Source organism: Hippopotamus amphibius, chromosome 10 (assembly GCF_030028045.1).
Source record: "Hippopotamus amphibius kiboko isolate mHipAmp2 chromosome 10, mHipAmp2.hap2, whole genome shotgun sequence".
Taxonomy (NCBI): Eukaryota; Metazoa; Chordata; class Mammalia; order Artiodactyla; family Hippopotamidae; genus Hippopotamus; species Hippopotamus amphibius.
This window is the reverse complement of record NC_080195.1, coordinates 72,357,847-72,378,708: the sequence shown is the minus strand read 5'-3', so window position 1 is coordinate 72,378,708 and position 20,862 is coordinate 72,357,847. Positions and strand designations below refer to the sequence as shown.

The following is a 20,862-nucleotide window of genomic DNA, read 5'->3' as shown; positions in this document are numbered from 1 at the left end:
AACTTCTACCCGTTAGAAAATCTCAATTCAGTTCACAGGAACTGTTGCCACAAAATGATAATAATACTAATGTTAATACCAACACTAATACTAATACAAATGCTAATAATCATTATCAACAATAACTATCACTGCTATTTGTTGAGAGCCTACTGTGTGCCAGGCATTGTACAAGGCACTTTTATCTGTTGTGTCATTTAATCCTCACTGTTATCTGCATTCCTCCTATAAGGGAACAGAGACTCAGAGGCTAAATTTCCCAAGGGTACACAGCAAGTAATTACCAGCTCAGGAATTTGTACGAGGTCCACCAACTGCAAAGTCCTTGTTCTTTCCACTACACAGTATACAATTATCCAAAATTGCAAGATTTTCCCCAATACAGCACTGTTTCAGAAATATGCTTACAGGAAAAGAAGCTACATTGTTACATCTCCAGATAGATTTTCTCTGGACTTATCAGAGTTCATAGATGGAATATATTAAAATTCCAAAAAGAATGTGTAGCAGGGCACAGCCTGTTATTTTATGTTCTGCTAAGCAAATACAAGGATGTAGAAAATGAGTATGCCTCATTCATGGGAATAAAAGCAAACACATAGTCTGTGTATGCCTCCTACTTCCTCCTACAGTGCTCAGCCACTTGCAGAACATTACTTGAAAAAAGAAAGCAGTAACTACAGCAAAATAAAGAAATGAGGAAAATGTGGCAGCAACATAGTTCCAGAATTACATCCTCAGGCGTTTTTGTAGATTCAGTTTTTCCAGTGTTGGCAAATATCTGCTTTACTTCTTTTCCTTGTTATGGGAGACATTACTAATCATCACAACACTTCCTCACTGAGCCCAGACGCTGCCTCTGTATCCTTTTTAAGACCAAATTTTGCAAATCACTGGCAATGATTGTAGTTGGCATGTGATATGAAATCTATTTCTGTCCCTGTATTATTTACCTACAAATAAAAGGCTTTCCTTGAGGTTCAGTGATCTGTTACTCTGATTGTAGGTGACCATGTGCTAAGAACTCTACTCAGAATGTGGAAAATATTTAAACAATATTATTTCTACTCTGTATCTATCCTTCCTAATATTTAAACCCACCTATAATTTTAAAATTTGCTTTGACTTTCATCTTTCATACTTTTTACCAGTTATCAGCCTTTTTATGAAAATTTAATAACCATGTCATTAAAAATACCTAACAACTTACTGAAAATAAAAGGCTGACAAAAATAAAGCATGCTCCCAATTTAGCACCCTGGAGGGTCAGATTGTTTGGAACAAAGAGATGTTGCCCACAAGCAGGCAGTAGTCACAGATTTATGGCATGGTCTGTACACTTAGGATTGTATAACATCGTGTGCAAAATTACACTCTAAAATTTGTAAAGAACATCAATATTCTTTCATTGATTTAACTTGTGTTCAAGTTGAGGATTAGGCCTAATTATAGGGAGGTCAATGTTTCCTTTTTTATCTGATTAGATAAATTCTTCCTTCGAAGGTTAGGGTGGTAGTGTGTGTAGTAGATTATTTTATGGATTAATTAAATAGTGTGAAGTATAGTCCCTTAGTCATGAGATGAGAAGCTCATGAAAAAACAGCGATATTGAATAAAGTAAATGTTGCTGCTGTGGTTCTAGGTCCATGAACCCTATACTGCCTCACTCACCTGTAACTGCCTCTTCCTCCACTGTGAAACCTATAAAGACAGAGATAAGAAAACATTTTGGCAATTAGAGGAATAAGTTAAATAAACAGCATATTCATTAATAGCAATAGGCTCTTACTCTTCCTTTTAATGAATTAAATGAAAATAGATTATTCATCATGAATCAGCCACTGTGTCATGGACCAAACTTTTCTGTAGAGTATATTCAAATCTAAATCATCACTTATTTAATGAATTCCTTTAATACTTTCAGCACTGTGCTAAGGTCTACAGAAAATAGAAAGATATATGAGATATGATTTCTGACATTAGGGAGCTTTAACTTACTCTTCAAAAAAACTTCTTTTTTATGGATTTTTCCCAAGGAAGTAATTCAACTGAAGCATAAAGATACATGTTCTACGATTATATAGTCATCTATAATAAATTTAATAAGGTTGCTAGCAATTTAAGAGGCTGACTCAGGGAATTAACAAATTATTAAGCATCAACATACAGAATATTATACACTCACTTGAATATTAGTTATGAAGACCACTGACACATGGAAAATATTCATCAGTATGTGAAATAAAGGCAATACAGAATAGAATAGACCCTATCTGTACAGTTCTGCTAACCATATATAAATGTAAGAGCTAAGAAGAAGTTATGTTAGAGTGGTAAGGGGAGGAAAGCCTTTAAGCATGTGATAGTTTCATATTAAAACAAGATCCTACCTTGGAATAGTGTTTCTCAAAGTATAACTTTTCTTTAATCATCTTTAATAGATCTATTACTTTTCTATTTACATGATGAATATAAAATATGGAAAATTTTTGTGGATAAAAACCTTCCTGCTTTTTGATGGCAGTTTTGATACCTACTGATAACCTGAGAACTTTCTAAACTAAAATACTAATACTATTAGGAACTCAAAGGGCTCATTAGAAAAAACTTCTCAGCTCTATCAGTGCTATTCATTTTCACATATTTATATATATTGAGAGTATGTGTCTATTGCACCTTAAATTATACCATTACCTATCCTAGCTATACCACAGCCCTTTCTCTAATCTAAATTGACCATAATTTATACCTGGTAGAATTTCCTAAGTCTACCCCCTCCTTATTTTTCTGAGGGAAGTAGCAGACCTTTGACCTTCTGTTCTACAATATGTACTTTTTTTTTATGTGAGCTGCAGATTTTTCTGTAAAGGGATCTCTCATGTGGGCAGCTCCCACTAATCACCAAATAGGAGAAATTTCTACATGCTCAGCAAACAGCAGACTGAATTTATCATTGTACATGGTTGATAAGAAAGGGCATTTATTGTTTATTAGGTAATATTCTGGAGAATTCATGTGAGGGTGATGGTACCCAGCCCTCAAAGCCAGAAAATTGCAGCATTTTTCAACTTCGTTATAAGATAAGGTGAAAGAAAAGTTATTGCACAGTGCCTATGAACAATGAGGGGACCCTGACCTTACTAAATCAACTGCCAATGCAGTCTTATAAAGGCCAAAGAGTAACTAGGTTACTAAAGATGTGTGGAGAGAAAGGGAATTACGGTATTGAAACATTCTAGGAGCAAATAGTGGATGCTTTTCAACAGAGAAATAGGTCATTTAAGTCATTTAGTATACAGAATGTCCTTCCATGACCTTTCTATACTAAGGACATAAAATTAGCAAATTACATTTCCACTCACCAATTACATGAATTGTGGAAACTCATGAGTTACTCCAGAGTTATCTCAGGAGAGGGAAGTGGAAGTCATCTGACTATGTCTGTGCATCAAGAATGGCGTAGGAGTATGAAGGGAAAGTCACCTAAACACATGCTTTTTGTTTTGTTCAGTTTCAACAGATTTCTCAAACAAGTCATTAAAAGACATGAGAGCCACAGTGTTTTGAAAGAGGACATTCAGCTCTCTAATGTATATGGTTTTGTTTATGTTAATAAGTAATAAGGATAGCTGGTCATTTTGATATTTAAACTTGATCATTGAACCTACTGCACCACTATTTCTTCAAGTATCTTCCATAGGAAACTGGTCAGATAATTTAGAAAAATAGTGCAGAAACTATTTTGAATCTTCTTATGTATTCATACTGCATATTAGGATAGTGAAGACACTAAGAAACACCACAATTAAAAACCCTGTTTAACTCTGTTTGCCATGGAGACCTTTATTGCTTTTATCTATATATGAACTTTTATTTATTTAATAATTCTTATTAATATAAACACCTCTAGGAAGCTAAGAAATATAGCAACAATTAAAGTGTTTATTGGTAGATGCCATGATAGCTCTTCAACCTTTGAACACAGCTGAACTTTGTTTAGGGTCAAATGATGAATCATTCTCATATTAATTAGAATGAAACATACCATAATCAAATAGCATTGCAATTTTTAGTAAAGGAAAATAAAATGTGGCTTAACAGCCTATGAAGTAGGAATATGGTAATAGCATTGAGTAATGGTAAAAAGGACACAAGTCACTGTGAAAAGTAACCAGACTCCATATGGACTACAGTATAATCACAAGATACATGCATTTAGTTTATGCAAATTTCAGTTATATAGAAAGAGCAATAATCCCTGGATTTCCCTGTCATCCTTCTTCACCCCCATGCCCACCTTCAACGAGAATCCAGTTTAGAAAAATAGAAGTCAATGTAGAATTAAAGAAGAACCAAAGAAATGAATTTTAGGTCTTTAGTAGGGACTTTGTCCTAAACAATTCCAAGGGGCATCTTTCAGGGTCTTCAGGAGTCACAGAGTGTACAATTAGTATGCCCATGTATTACATCTCTGGCTTTTGTGCTCCTAAAGACCCAGGTCCTGATGACTTAAAGGTAATTTAAAGGGTTTTTAAGGGTAATTTTTATTGTTCGAGATTTTCAATTTTCACCTTATGTACTGACCTTAGAACCTAACTCCCACTGCCAGGCATTTTTAACAGAGCAATACCAGGCTTATACAGCTTGCATATGCCATTCTGCTTCACAGTAGAGGAATTCTTATTTCATATGGTGTAATCATATGTGCTCATATGTTATTAGTTTGTATTTTAAGCTGAAATACTTCAAATATGAATGGTAAAGCTATTATGATGAAATATTCCAAATATGAATATTAAAAACTATGGCTCTAGTTCGTCTCTGTGGATTCTGTCATCCTTTAACTTTATAAAAAAATTAAAAGCAAAGTAAATAAAAGTTGGATTAACCTTCAATATTCAACATAAAAACAATTCAGTGATTTACTTCTAATGGGAAATTTTTCATTACTTAGAAAATACTAATTGACTCAAACACCAAACATTAAAAAGAAGTTACTACTTTACCATTGAATATAATCTCTAGACCTAATATTTTTATAATGATATATTTATTACCCTAGAGGGATAATAAAACACACATTACTGTCAAAGCACTCTTACTACCAATTATTTTAACACCATACAAAATATTTTTAACATTAATTTTCAGGTATTTATGTAAGGCAAATAATATAGTTCATTGCTAGAATATCTTAAATATACAATTCTGAGTTATTTTTACTATAATTTCTAAGGTTATTTCCACTTTTATTCTATCTGATTTTAGTTTATATAAAGCTATTTTTTGTGTATATATATAGACATAGACATCTATGTCTATATATACACACATGTTCTCTACCTTTATATTATTCAATACCTTTATATTATTTTTATATTAAAACCACAAAAATATCCCCAACTGGAATGCCCTTTTGCATCAGGTCTTAGGAACAGAAATACAGATTTCTGTATCACTTACATTAAGACCCATCAATGACAAATTCCTTTTTCTTGCTAACCCAAACCTGAATTGATTTTGCTTTAGTTTAGTGCTTTATTAATATCTGTGCTTTGAGCTGTATTACCCTATGCTTGGATGTATGTAAATCTTTTTCACGCAATTGACCTCTAGGACAGCAGAAATTACTTGTTAATAAATAAAAAATTCTTGTTGAATGTTTGAGAACAAATAAATGGAGCCTTGATCAATGAATTCACTATAAAAAACAGTAGGGGCTATCACAGCAAATGTGAAAAAGGCAAAAGGGCGTGGATTCAGTGGCAGGTCAGAAACTGTAGGAGTGAATAGCCTGTGGCTAGTTACTTTCTTTTGGGCTATTCCACAAGTTTGTAAGCACGATTTCATGCAAGAGAAAAAAGTAAAGAGAAGTTACCAAGATGTGGGTTTTCTTAAGATACATCAAGTATAAGACCTAGCAGTGGCAAAAAAGCAGGAAAAGACAAAAGAAACAGACAAGTGAAACTGACCAGATAAAAGTGGCTGATTTGAATATGATGGAAAATTTTTAAATCTCTAGTTTTCTATGGAGGATGAAAACATTCAATGTAAGAATATTGTAAAATTTAAAAATAAAGTTGGATTTTTTTTTTTTTTTTTTTTTGCTTTATCTGGCTTTTAAGTGGTCTCCATGCTTGTTTCTTCATTTTTTCCTTGTAGAATGCCAGACTCCCCTGGTGAAGTTCCTGAATATCCTTTGTTTGTGACAGTTGGTGACTGGCTGGATTCTATAAAAATGGGGCAATATAAGAATAACTTCATGGCAGCAGGGTTTACAACTTTTGAACTGATTTCAAGAATGAGCATCGAGTAAGTGGTAGTAGGTTTATTATTATATTTAGATGCTCTGCTCAGGAGATTATAAATTCAAACACTATATCAAGAACAACATGCTTAAATTACCTTCCCTAACACTAGTATGGCGTTTCCACATCTTTCCTCACCATTTCTTTTGATCATTCTAGTGAAAGTTGGATATTACCCTTTTAACTATTTTCCTTTGAAAGAATATATTTAATTCAAGTAACAACTTTTAAAATGCTTTCTGAAATGCATATTACTCTTGTTCACATCATAGACTTTACATCAGCATAGTTTTACTTTAGCAAATTATTTATGACTCGTATACTAAATCAATTATTATTACTTTCATCAAATGTAATAATTGTAATAATACAATATTATGTTATCTCAGAAGCTTTTCTCTATATTATAATGGTCTGGCATTTTTCCACTTTCTCAAAGACTATCCTTTCCTGGGTGCATCACAAATGCTCAACATGTACTTAAAAAATAGATACTAAAACTAGTAGGTGGAGCCATGTGAAATTGCCATTGTTTTAAAACAGTAATGGCAATTTCAAACTGTTCAACATAATACAATAGCATTTTTTTCAGATTATTGGAAGACCATGACAATTCAAATGCAGTCTGCATTATACTTTCTATCCTACATGCTGACTATTTTGCCAATACTGTTGAAAATTTATATAATTACATAAAACCCTTGGGCTTATGAAATGTCAGAACATTACATTGGTACCTGAATTCTTTGTACCCTTAAATTTGAGGTTGTCTTGATGCATTCTCTGGCACCAGGGTAAAGAAAAAAGTAACGAACTCATTTATATCTCTGCTTAAACTCTCATTTTACCAGATATACAATTTTTGGCAAATCTGACGTGGGGCATATTTACCATATCTAAATGTTCATTTGCTCTCTGTCATACTTACCAGATCTAAATGTTCATATTCTCTCTCCCTCTCTCTCTCTCTCTCTCAATCTCACACAGTGATATTAGAAGAATTGGAGTCATACTCATTGGACACCAGAGACGAATAGTCAGCAGTATACAGACTTTACGTTTACACATGATGCACATACAGGAGAAGGGATTTCATGTATGAAAGTACTACAAGCACCTGTGTTTTGTGCCTCAGCATTTCTAAAATGAAAGATATCCTCTCTACTACCCTCTCTTCTAATTCTCCAAACATCACTTCACAGACTGCAGTTTCCTGTTCAGACTACAGGCACACACCTTTCGTTTATGCTTCCAGCCTGGATTTAAAAATCACTCTTCATAGCTCCTCCCTGAATAATCTGCAAATAAAACCCTGGCCCACTGCAGATTATCACTACACAATGGTAAATAACTCAGCATGGATGTGTAACTTTGTCCAACTGTATCTCGGAAGTGTTCAAGGACTTAACCCAAAAGAATTTGGGGTTAATGATGTATTCAGAGTTTGATGATAGGTGAAAAAGAAATAATTGACCTTTCTTTCATGTTTTGTGATCAAGTAGCTTCCAAACTGATATGAATATTTATTTTTTAGATAATTATATTCAGCTCTGTGGGTCATATCGTTACTTTATTCTACAATAATTCACCTGTCGATGACTAATGCTGTTAGAATTATTTGCAGAAAAGACCAATGCTTTCATGTAGTGAATTCTTGTCAAGTGTGACTATGGTGAGAAGGGAGTTATCAGGGAGGGTGATGGAGAAACATACTGTGCTTTTAAAACTTCTAAGTCTTGGTTTGTCTTTTTTTTAAATTAACTTTATAGTGTCTTACGTATTTCATAGCAGGTGGTAGTTTAGAGGCTTTCCCCTCTAATTTTCTACTAATTATAGTATATTTCTCTACTACCTTATGAAGATCACCCTTGGAAAGACCAAGAGTGAGTCCATTGCTCTAAAGGCTCTAAATAGAGTGATGCATGGAATAAATCCATGACTGTTCCATTGGTTCATCTTCACAAGTTTACAAGAGTAATTATCAAAGCACTGAGAAAATTAGTTATTCTCAGCAGAATTGCTTTGAATAAAAGATCTAAGATTATAGCCTTAGATTAAATGTAAAAAGATTTTAATTTAAACAGAATTTTATGATAGTTATATGTTGACCCAAGAAAATAAACACATTGAGCTATCTAATATTGGTACATTTTGCAAGTTTAAGAATTTTTATGTTTTGTTTGTAAAAATAAGTTACATGAACATGCTGAGCTGTTTTCCAAACCTTCTAAGAGACAAGTATGCCATCGCATACACCAAAGAGGGTATAAACAGATCTAGCACATGAGCATATATGAATTGTGCATAACCTGAGTCCTTGGCACAGTAACATGAAAATGTAAACACAGCTAAGGTGTGTTGTTGCCATAATCTTCTGGAGGCTGAAAATGCAGGCAAATATACTTTTTGTTGAATTAAGCTGTGTCAGCTTATCAAAATAGTACTGTCTTATGAATAAATTCAATCACAGGATCAGCTGTTCCCTGTGAAACTAAAAAAATAACTGCTGTGCTAGGTAGAAGAGCAGAGAGAATGTGTTAAGAGAAAAAAAAGAGCAGGTTGTCTGAAGATGCTGATTTAATATAAAAATTAGGTTTATTTGATCTCGGAGACAAAGGTGCCCTACCCACACTCTCAAATTCCTACCTAAATCACATTTTTTGGTGATAGTTTTCTTGCTATAAAAGGAGTCTTGATTTTTCTTTTTTCGTATTTTAAGATTTGTTGATTGTCCCATTAGACTAGACCCTTCCACATATTTTCTTTTACTGATTTATCTTCTGATTTTTGCCTACCACAGCTAAATTTTTCTCATTTCAAAAAAAAAAAAAATAGAGAGCTAGAAGGAAGAGTCTTTAAAGTATTCCTTAAAGTACACTAAAAAAGAAAAACTGGGAAATCCATCAAGTCTTACTTAAGTGTGTCAGAAATAGCTAGCAGCATTTTCCAGCCATCACCTGCATGGTCATGCATCACTCACAGACTGTCTGCAGTTTGCTTGATACATTTACACAAATCTGGATACATTTAGAGGATATATAAAATTTCCATATTTACCTACCTTCAAATATATATTAAATAGGAACAGATGTAAATCAGATTAAATTTATTAATCATATATATTTATTTTTATAATACAAAAAACATATTTAGAAAAATAAGGAATAGAATAGTTATGGTCTTCCATAGGACTCTGTCAGCAACATCTACATACTTTGATGAAATAAGTTCTATATAAAGTATCTAAACTTCTATGGGATTGGCATTCAGTGCTTACAAGATTACAGTTCTCTGTTAAGAATTTTTTTCTTTAAAAATCCAGTGATCCTATTCTATATCTGGTTAATTTATACTTTTTTTCTTCTGTAGTATTATAAAACTGCCTTTTCACTTTGTCTCTTATCCCAAATCCTCTTTAAAATTTACATTTATATTACATTTATATTTTTTGGAACTGTAAGCATGATAATCTTTAGTGTAAATTTGAACCTCATTGTGGTCAGAGTAAGGTGCGCAAGATTAAACAGAAACATTAAAAAATAAGTATATCTATTTATTTACTGCCTACCAATCACAGATTTGAAAATTTTACATGAAATATTTTGAGTTACTAGTGTACATATCCAGTAATTAAAACTATTTAATATTCATAAGCATAGAACGTAATGCTAGAAAGAAATGAGTAACTTCCATAAATCACAAGCCTTCAAAAATAATCTTTAATAACTAAAATATACATATATAGTCATATACTTGCTTTATTTTAAATTTCCTAGTCTATACTACTGAGGGGCTTTTTAGATTTTGAAAATCAGACAGTTGAAGGAAACTTTTTTTTTTTCCTACATGGTCAGTTTCCAGTCTATAGTCAACTCATTATCTCATAGTATAAGACATAATTGGGAAAAAATGTAAAAGCAATGCACAATCAAGAAGAGAGCTTAGGTATGTAAATCATTACACTAAAAAAGCCATCAGAAGTTGCAAAGCTCTTGGCTTAACAACAGTCAAGAATTACAGCACTTTTGCACTGTTATAACTGTTGATAAATAATTTATGCATTCATAATCAAAAAAGATTTATCTTGTTTCACTCTGTATTACTCTTTAAAACCAATCCAGCTAACACCTGAATAAAAAATTTTTCCAGCTATAGCTTTAAGGCCCATCTCAGCCCATGAATGGAATACAAATCCAGATTCAATCCATGAAAAGCAGTCTTTACAGAAGGTCTTCTGAAGATCTGGTGAAGGATGAATGACATTACCTATCTCCCAACCACAATTTTCTTAAAAAGCCATTTTTATACTTTCCCTACCAAATTTCTACTCTGTAAAGCAGTCAATTAAATCTCATCTCAAAATGTTCACTAATACTAGATCTCTTTTTTCTGTTCCTTTATTAAACATTTCCCCAGCCCCCTCTATCCTTTACTCCTCCATCCTATCTTTTTTCCCTTCTCAGCTTCTGCCACTCCACCCCATATCCCTATCAACAAAAGAAAAGTAACACAGCAAGTCTAAAAATATCTTATAGATCTCCTTAAAGAGACTGAGGGTGGAGGAAAAACAGGAATGTTGCAAGTCATGCTTTAGTATTTTGGGTCTTATCACATAAATGGGAGCATTTACACATACAGAGGGTATGAATTCTGGCTTTTCATTAACTGGAAATTCAGTGTTTTGGAAAGTAATTTCAAAATGGATAAAGATGATCCTTTTCTACTGCTTTAGCTAAGGAAATGTATTATTAATTTAAAAGATTAATATTTTATGAATCAAAAACTGTTATTATAAACTCACAGTTGGTACACATGTCTTTATGTAACAAAGAATTAAAAGAAGATGTAATCACTTCTTTTAGTATCATCAACTTAACTTTTCCAAGCTCAAATTCCATTAAGTATAAAAGACTCATATTCACATTCAATCCAAAAATATTTTAATGCTTTTCATATGAAGACTCCAAAAGATGGAGGAGCACACTTGATCAAATCGATGGCATTCTTCCATTAGAACACTGGGCACTGAAGTCATCCAACTTTTGATTTTTATGATCAGTATTTTCAAAACATTTTCAATTTTTATAATAATATTCAATAAAGGTAGTATAAACTTTAGTTCATGTTGACAGATATTTATAAGGTATCTCCTACTTGCATAAAATTTTATGGCAAAAGATGTGTTTGACTGTACTGTTCTTACCTTCAAGTAACTCTTAAGCTTAAAACTTAGAGGGTAGAGCCTATTTGCTATGTTTGCTGTGATTGCTATATCACTTAGGGTTAATTCTTTCCATAGAACAAAAATACATTAAATAAATAAAACTTTGTCCAGTGTGAAATAAAACCTTGTCCGTTGTCCTATGGAGAGAACTATTTTGGACCTCACATTTTTTCATAGAACATTCCACACTTCCTCTGGCAGAAGAGAGCACACTTCCTGGATTCTCTAAGACAATCTCTCTTCTTAGCAGTTGATCCTCCTCAGGAGTCACATATGTCTATTGTCCAGCGGCAGACTTTTCAATTCATGTGCAGACTCACTACCTCAAAGGTACCTCCAGTTAGAAAACATCAGCTATTTTTCAAAAACAATTTTGGGGTAATCTCTTGCCCAAGCCAATTTACTGACCTTAGTAAATGCAATAATGAGCATACAACTGCAATGGTTGCATGAAATTCTTTCAAATATGATATATTTAACAAAGGAAAGAAATGACTACTCATGACCAGAGCTAACATATTACTAGATGAAATAAAAGAAAAGAAAAATCTTATATTTCAGAAGAGTAAATATCCCATCTTTCTCTTACTATTCCCTTCAAAAGACAAGTATTTCTAAAATTTCTTAGGATAAAATGTGCTTTCTATAAGAGGATGTGACATGATATACATGTCTTCTAGGGGAAAAGGCCAAAAGATCCAGAAGATACAGATCATCAAAATGTAGCTTTTAACTAAACCTCTTTTTTCTGACTAATAATTAGATTCAGTTTCAAATTAATGATGGACTTATATAAAATGTTTAAAAAAGAATATTTACATCTTAATTGGAAGACTTAGGTTCTTTGCTGTTAATTCAAAAGAGGTAACTAAAACCTGGCTGGCCTTGGCTTTTTTAGGATATTAGAATAGATTTAAAAGTCTATTTTAGCTTATCAGTATTGATTCAAAATTACCGTATTTAAAAGTGAAGCAAAAAATTAAAAGTCAACTTTTCAATTACTACTGATAACAAAGCACTACTGAAAAAATAAACTTCATCTTTTAGAAAAGAATCTGGCAAATACAAAGTGTTCTTTCTCCTAATGGTACCAAGCATCTCCATTTTATTATACTTTTGCACTTATCCGTTGAAAGCAAAGTTTCTTTCTAAACAAACCAGGGCAGTTTCTTACTTGAATTTCCACACTGGTTTATCAGACTATCAAATCTCTATGTTAAGAGAACTTTTGATTTATTTCATTTAAAGGGGAAAATCTCAAAAAATTCCACTACCTTTTAGAGCTAATTCATCCTTAAGAATAACAAAGGCATTAAATGAAAATTATCTGACAGATAAGGATGAAATGTAATATAAAGATGTATCTACTTTTGATTAGAAAATAAAGTACAGATTAACAACATGATTTCCTGGGAGTTGTAAATTAGAAAAGTATCAGAGTTAGTGAAATATCCTCTGTTCTCATCCATGTTTCTCCATTATTTGTAACCTCTGGCTAATCTTTAATTTTTCATGATAAACTTACTTTTAGTTAAGATAAGTTATCAAATTACATTGTAAATCAGAACAATTGAGATATGACTTTAAAGCAGGGGTCCCCAGTTCCCCGGTCTGTGGCCTCTGGTACCAGTCCTTGGCCTGTTAGGAACCTGGCAGCACAGCAGGAGGTGAGCAGTGGGCAAGCAAGTGAATCTTCATCTGTGTTTACAGCTGTTCCCCATCACTTGCATTACCGCCTGAGCTCCGCCTCCTGTCAGCATTATGGTGAGTTGTGTAATTATTTCATTATATATTACAATGTAATAATAATAGAAATAAAATGCACAATAAATGTAATGAGCTTAAACCATTCCGAAATTATCCCCCCACCCTGGGTCTGTAGAAAAATTGTTTTCTGTGAAACCAGTCACTGGTGCCGAAAAGGTTGGGTAATGCTGCTTTAAAGTGTTCAACAAAATAATAAAAGGAGGAAACCCTACTTCAGGATTCTTATTTAGTTAGCATCGGTCTCCATCTCATTAGCCCTCATTGAAGGGAGAACTGTCTTTATTCCAAAATAATACATTATTATAAAGAAAACTCCAGGGACATGAGAACCTTCATTTTTCATATATCTAAATCAAATTTTATATTTAGGCATTATTAACTTTGAAAATAGATGCCCTTGTTTTCATGAGTTAAATATGAGCTTTAATGACACGCAATATTGATGTGAACATTTCTATACAAGTTTTTCTATGTTTATAGATCATCATCCTTAGAACAATCTTAATTTGCCTTTGTTCTAGAAAGACCAGATATCTTTTAACCAAATATCATTAAATCATGATAGATGGAGTGACTAGTGCTAAATCATAAAGATGAATGAACAATACACTTTCAAGATTTTCACCTAATTTAAAATGTCCTCTTCTACTGCTCTTATAACAAATTAAAAGTCTCTCTTCCACATTTAATTTGTGGAATGAAATCTATGCACTTAGATAGAAATTGTTTTTCTTAAATTTTCATTTAAACACATCTTCATTTACTTAGAAAGAAGCCAGAATATAACTAATTATATTAGTTCATTTTTCATACAATTGTTGTTCTCTTTAGAATTATTTACCCAGTCATATCATTTTTAAAGTTGTAATGAAGTTTTTATTTAACTGTACATGTTTTATTTATTGCCACATATTACTGCTTAAATAAATCTGCTTAAAATGTGGTCTTTAGAAAGTCTATGACAAAATCAATGACCACTCATTTGCTAACAGACTTGTAACTGAACAAGCTATTTTTTTGTTAATGTGATTGATGTGAGCATTGTTAAAACCAATTTGTTTGAAAATCCATTGGTATTTTATCTAGAGTTATTATTGCAGTATCTTCAAAAGTATCCTTAAAACAATACTGAATTTCATGGACAATATAAAAACAAACTGATTGAGGGTTTTCAAAATTTCTGCACTGCTTGGAAAATAAGGTTTAACATGCATAAATGTTTGTCATTGAAGTTTTTAATTTGCTTTAATGTGTTGTTGTTCTCCCGATGCCATATATATGTATTTAAAGAAAATTGTATCAGTGTATTTATATAATGCAAAAATCTCATTTTATTCTTACAGATATGGAGTTTCGATATAATTTTAGGTGTTTTAAGCCTCCAAGAGAAAAAAATCAAAATGTGAAATGGGGACTTTTTTTTTTTTTTTGGTGGGGCACGTTCCTAACAAACATGAATATGAGTAACTCTGGATTTTAAAGATTGCTATGTGTTTTATTTATGATACATTATTAATCATTTTGTTAATCATACTTAGTCTTTAGATTGTATCATTGGAAATTTGAAGAACTTTGCACATTTTTCACAAACTATACTTAGATTTAATTTTGTATGCAGTATGAACTTTGACAGCTTAATTTTGACCTTTGATGGAATAATTGTTAATTAACAGTCTATGTTTCCTAAAATGTTAGTTATATGTTCTATAATAACCTTATTTTTTAAAAAATCAGAGGCAGAGCATGAATGCAGAACATGAAAACGGACCAAGTTCCATTAAAACTGAGGAAAAGACAAACAGGTAATACAAAGAGGAGTTTGTGTTCAAACTATTAATTACCTCATTAAAAAAACAAAAAATTAATAGAAAACAGTGACTGAAAATTGTCATGTTACTCTTACTGATAATTTTGAAACTAAAATGCATTTTGAGGATGAGAATCTCTAATATAAATAAGTCCACTAATATTTGTTAAGATATGTATTGCTATATATAATTAGAAAGAAATCTTACTACAATACTAAAAATTTAAATTTATTTTTTAAAAGCTTATTAATAGACTGAATGATCACAATTATTAACATTTACATACCAATAGTTCTTTTGATTTCTGAGGCATATATAATTAAAGAATTTGCCCCCAAAAAATTAAATATCAGACTGTCAAAGCACTTTATACATACCACTCCTATTAATAATTGAGTTTTTTCTTCTGCTTTATTAAATGTAAAAACAGTGTATATAAGATGCAGGTAAAAATAAGTTGAAAGGGTAGTCTTTTAGAATCAGTTTGTGCTTTTATATAGATACATAAATTTTACAGTCTTAAATGTTTAAAAAATATGGTACCTACATATTAGTTGTACATATATCTTATGATCTCTGCTTAGATTCTTTCAAGGAGATTGCCTTCTCTTTTCAGTTGTTTTAAGTATTAAAAAAAAACTGCTTTATATTTTATATTTCCATTCAGTCTAATATTGCTTGTAATTTTCCAATTCTCAGAGAAGTTGCAGCCAAAAACCATAACATAGTGGCTAGAAATTAGTATTCTTGAAGTTACTCCTTTTATCTGGTATTGGTCATATATTCCATAAAGTCTGCTGGATAAAGCAAACTCTTTTACTTTCTCATGAATGGAAATACAAAAAGAAAATCCTCCATTAGACTTTGTATATTCAAAATACTGTAGTGAACATATATTTATATAGTTACTTTTGCACTGTTTACTGTTTATTCAATTTTTTAAATTTCATCAAATGGGATACTTCAAACAAAAGTGAAAGGCATTCCATTTTTGCATCAATTGCTTATTTTCTTCGGAGTCTCCAAAAATTTCTTTCAGGAAGCAAAACATTCCCTTTCCAACCTTACAACTTTGATCACTCTACCATTAAATGAAATACTTTGGTATTTATAGTTTAATACAGAGAATAGCAAAAAAAAAAAAAGGCATCATTTGTCCAGTTAAAGCTAATTACACTATGGGGAACAGACAAAATTAAAGGAAATCATGTCTGTTTGCTAGTCCAAAACTGTTTAATTCCCAGTTTTAAAAATAGTGCATATGCATATATACCGATTTACTTTAAATACATATTTACCCATAAGTCCATTCACTCATTTACTAATGTTTATTAAACACTATCTTGTACCAGTGTCCTATTCTCAACATGGAGGACACAAAGTGACCAAGACAAGCAAAAGCCCCTGTCTCATGGAATTGACCTTCTAGTGGTAAAGACACACAGTGAAGAAGTACTGATAAGTGCTATGCTGCAAATTAAATATTGTTATATACCATGACTGTGGTTTCTTTATATTAAGTGGTAAGGGAAATCTTTTCTGAGGATGTGATATTTAAACTAATATACAAAAAGCATGAAGGAACCAGTCATGAGAAAATCTGGGGGAATTCCAGGCAGAAGGAATAGTTTAATGAATGAGAGTTTGGAGTGTTTGAGGGTAGAGAGAACAGTGTGCTTGATGAGCCAAAGAGAGGCAAAAATGAGACAGGGGTCAAAGAATATTTATGACGCTACTGCAATAGTTTAAGCAAATAAGGGGGAAAAGGTGGCTTTTGTTAGAGTAGAAGTATTGAAGATGGAGAGAAGTGGATGGATGTTGGGTATGTTTGAAGACAGGGCTTGCTAATGGATTGGGCCTGAGGGATGAAGAGAGAAAAATCGAAGATAAATTCTACATTTGGAAAATAAGAAACGTAGTCAATGATGGTGCAGCAGAAGCAGGTTTTAGCCATGTAATGCCTGAGATGCCTGTTAGTCAAATGCAGATATCGAGGAGACAGTTGTGTATAAGAGTTCCAAGGAGCAGTCAGGGCTAGATATCAAGATTTAGGAGTCATCAATATATACATGGTATTTAATGTTTTTAAATCACCTAGGAAAAGGCTGTAAGATAGAGAAGTAGGCTTTGATTGAGATTCAGAGCATGTCAATGAATCCAATTGTCAAAAAAACCAGTTGGCCATCTGGATTAAATGCTTTAAGAAGCCAAGTTTAGAATAAAGAAATGGCCATTGGGCATGGCAACATGGAAGTTAACTGATGATTTTGACCAGGGCAGTGTCTATGAAGTAATGAAGTCAAAGTAATGATTGAAGTGGATTAAGAAGGTACTTTAGAAAAGAAGGTGGAGTTAGTATCTATAAACATCTCTTTCAAGAAGTTTTGCCATAAGAAAGTAAGAGAAACAGGGCAGTAGCTGAGTAGCTGCAAGTAGATGTGGGGTCAAAGGAGGGGTGTGTGTGTGTGTGTGTGCATGTGTGTGTATGAGTGTACTTAGAGAAAGGATGCTAGAGCATATTTATCTATGATGAGATTGATCTCGTAGAAAGGGGAAAACTGATTATGCAAGAGAGAATTTAATTAGAAAAGGCTTTGAGAAGTAGAAGGGTTAGGATTCATAGCATAGGTAGGAAGGTTAGTTTTTGATAGGAGGAGACACAGAACTACAAAGGGAGGGAAGGCAGAGTGTGTAATATGCAGATAGATTGGTAGATTTGCGGTAGAAACGTAAGGATGTTACTATGTGAGTAGCTTTATTTTACCAAGAAGAGATAAGAGTCAATATGGGGAGTGGGAAGCAAGTACAGTCTGACGGAGAGATGTGCCAGCATTTGGAAAGGGGGAACACACACACACACATGTATATACATATATACATGCATATATAAACATAGTCAATGGGTATTTGTATGTAATACACCACAGGAAAAAAGACCTTTGTATAAAACATGTTAAAGCCATTTTTACTAAATATTTTTGAGACATCTGATTTGGAAGACCTGAAACTGAATTCTGAGCTCTCCAAAGATGCTGATAACAGAGTCCTTTTTCCATAAATGTAGAAATTAAGTGAGGACTTCTCAATGCCATAGAAACTTATGTTTTTTTGTCTATTACAGTGTAAAACACAGAAATAGCTTGTAGCTATTCTAATTCAAAGCCTATGAAAATTAGTTTAATCCTAAAAGATGTGTATTGTATGCTCAAGCTGTCAATATTCTCAAAACACTATCTTGACAGGGTTTGAGTCCCCCAAATCCAAAAAAAAGAAAAAGAAAAAGAAAAAAAAGGCAATAAGGCTCTAATCGTTTGGTAAAACAGTACTTTTATTTTGTTTTGTTTTCATATAGAAAATCTGTCATTTAGCCCTCTCTATCTTATAGGAAGGATGTGATTTTTTTTCATTGTGCTTGGAGCTTTATTTCTGGATAGGCTATATGTAATTCAGTGTGTTGGAATTTATATGTGCATATTTATTCTTTGGATTTGATGTAAAATTAGATTGTGAATAATGGAATACGATTGCTCTCCATTTTTTTCTGTTTTAGCATAGCCAAAAATATAAAAATATATGTGTACATATAAATATGTATTTGATTAAACACTTAATATTTAAATGGCCATGTCAAATATTAAATGGTAGATTTGACAGTTGCAGTGTATTCAAAATAAAAGATCTTTGTAGCACAAATCCTAAAAAGTTTATTAATTAAATACTAAATACTACATTTATATTAAATGCCTAGATAACACCTATCTAGGTTGAGACTTTTAATCCCTCATAGAGTAATATTTAACTAATGAAAAACCGCAACTGAAAACATTTTTCCTTCCTATGAGTATGATTTTTAAAATGTATTTCTTTGTAACCTGTCATAAAGTTATTTATCATTAATTATGGATTTAGCACTGTACCCGTCTACTCTTGCAAAAGGGGGGAAAGATCTGTTTGTGAGAATAAGGAAGTGCAGCACTGTATTATTTTTTCTCTTTGGTATTACATCACTGTTTAGAGCTTCAATATATGCCTTCCACTCAGGTTCTTTACACAGCCTATGTTCTCTTTTCTGGTTGTATCACAATATGGTAGAAAGATAAACACAGTAAGAGAATGTTAACAATAGAACTGCAATCCTACCTATTATCTACTTCATTATGACAGTGACGTAGTCCAGACTTACTTGAAGGTGGTATTCTTTTCATCTTATAAAAATATACTGTAATATTATGATGTTCCATGTAAATTTTCATGTGCTGGCATGCTTACAAGTTATAGTGTTATAGAATGCTCAGCTCTCAATGAGGGATTGTTTGTGGTGAACTGCATTACATATGTCATCTATTTGTTGAAAGAAATATGGTGTTTAGCAAAACTACCTGCTGAGCAACATAATACGATTTTTGTACAAAGTACAAGTTACTAATTATTGTATTTTATTTTTCTATGATTTCCTAAGAGGTATTATCAGGGTCTTACAGATGCAGTAAGCCTGTTTATTAAAATATCTATTAGCAAATAAAAGTTACAGTTCTGGTGGTTGAATATGTGACTTTTTTGTATTACTGTATTGATCATGTTTAATATAACTTATCTTTTAGTCTATTAAATCTAGATGCTCTTTCGATATGTTAGTGATTTTGGAGACAAAATCATAGCTGTAATTTTTCAAAATAATATCATTAAGGTCAAGACATAAATTCACATAAATCACCATAAACAGTACATATTTTTGTAGTGATTTTATATCAGCAAACTATTTGTGAGATTCAAGTAATTTAAATTGTTCATTGCATAGGTAATACTGTATGCACACTGCAGATGACCAAAAGATACACATAATGTACAATTGTTCAAACAGCTTTAGACCATCAATATTCATTCCAAAAACTTCCAGTAAATTACCAATCATGGATTTTCTATATTTTTTAAAAGTTGCTGGTAAGAAAATACATTAAAAGTATCCTGAGTTAATCAGAATAGTACTGTATTCATCATATCTCACTCGTCTTTTTTTTATAATTCTTTTACTGCAGTTCCCAAAGCCAGTATGAAATTTAAACTTGTAATAAAGTACTTGAAACTTTCTTTCCTTATACAGGTATCTTAAGTAGCCCTCATAAAATTAAATACCATTTTTAAAGCCTCTTATTCTCATAATAAAATGAGGAGAGCCAAACTAACTTCTTAAATCAAGTGAAACCGATTTTTATGCTGAGCCTTGAGTATTGTTGAGAGCTGTTTCGTTGGCAAAGCATCCAAACAGCAGATTCAACTGTGTGAAATATTTACTTTTTCTTTAAGGTTGTTAGTTTCAAAATTGGCATTTTCTAGAGTATTGAATAGATTGTGGGTTTCATGACCACTATTTCATCTCTAATAATAAGAAGCCAACACATCAACTACACTTATCTATTAGCTAAATTTTTGTAAGAGAATTATGTACCTTAAGATAACTATTCACTTAGTTAATTTTTTAAAAAGAATTATGTTGTCTGTTTAAATTGACAAAAAAAGTTTGATATCCAACCTCTCCATTTTATTTCCAGTTTCCACCAAATGTTTTGTACTAAGCAAAAACAGAAAACCTAGGGGCAGAAAATATCAACTCCAAACAGGAAAAATTGTCTGTCCACTGAAGTTTTGTGAAACATAAGATTCAGGAAACATAACAAATCTGAAACATAAGATTCCTGAAATATAAGATTCGAAAAACTTAAGATTTTTGGTTAGTTCTAAGGAAAAAAAAAAGTCA

The 20,862-nt window shown here is 32.1% G+C and overlaps 1 protein-coding gene across 11 annotated transcripts in view; it reads left to right on the top strand.

The window, feature by feature from the left end:
• Positions 1-20,862, top strand: part of EPHA6 (EPH receptor A6) — an 868,712-nt gene that overhangs the window by 846,131 nt on the left and 1,719 nt on the right. For 9 of the 11 annotated variants that reach the window (XM_057696163.1, XM_057696167.1, XM_057696160.1 and 6 more), the window contains 2 exons: positions 6,163-6,312; positions 7,296-8,435. In XM_057696163.1, coding sequence (XP_057552146.1) covers positions 6,163-6,312; positions 7,296-7,410 — 265 coding nt within the window. In that variant the 3' untranslated portion in view covers positions 7,411-8,435. Of the gene's footprint in view, positions 1-6,162; positions 6,313-7,295; positions 8,436-15,033; positions 15,102-16,459; positions 19,429-20,862 lie in introns of those variants that run through there. The other 2 variants (XR_009047652.1, XR_009047653.1) reach the window with 2 other exon arrangements.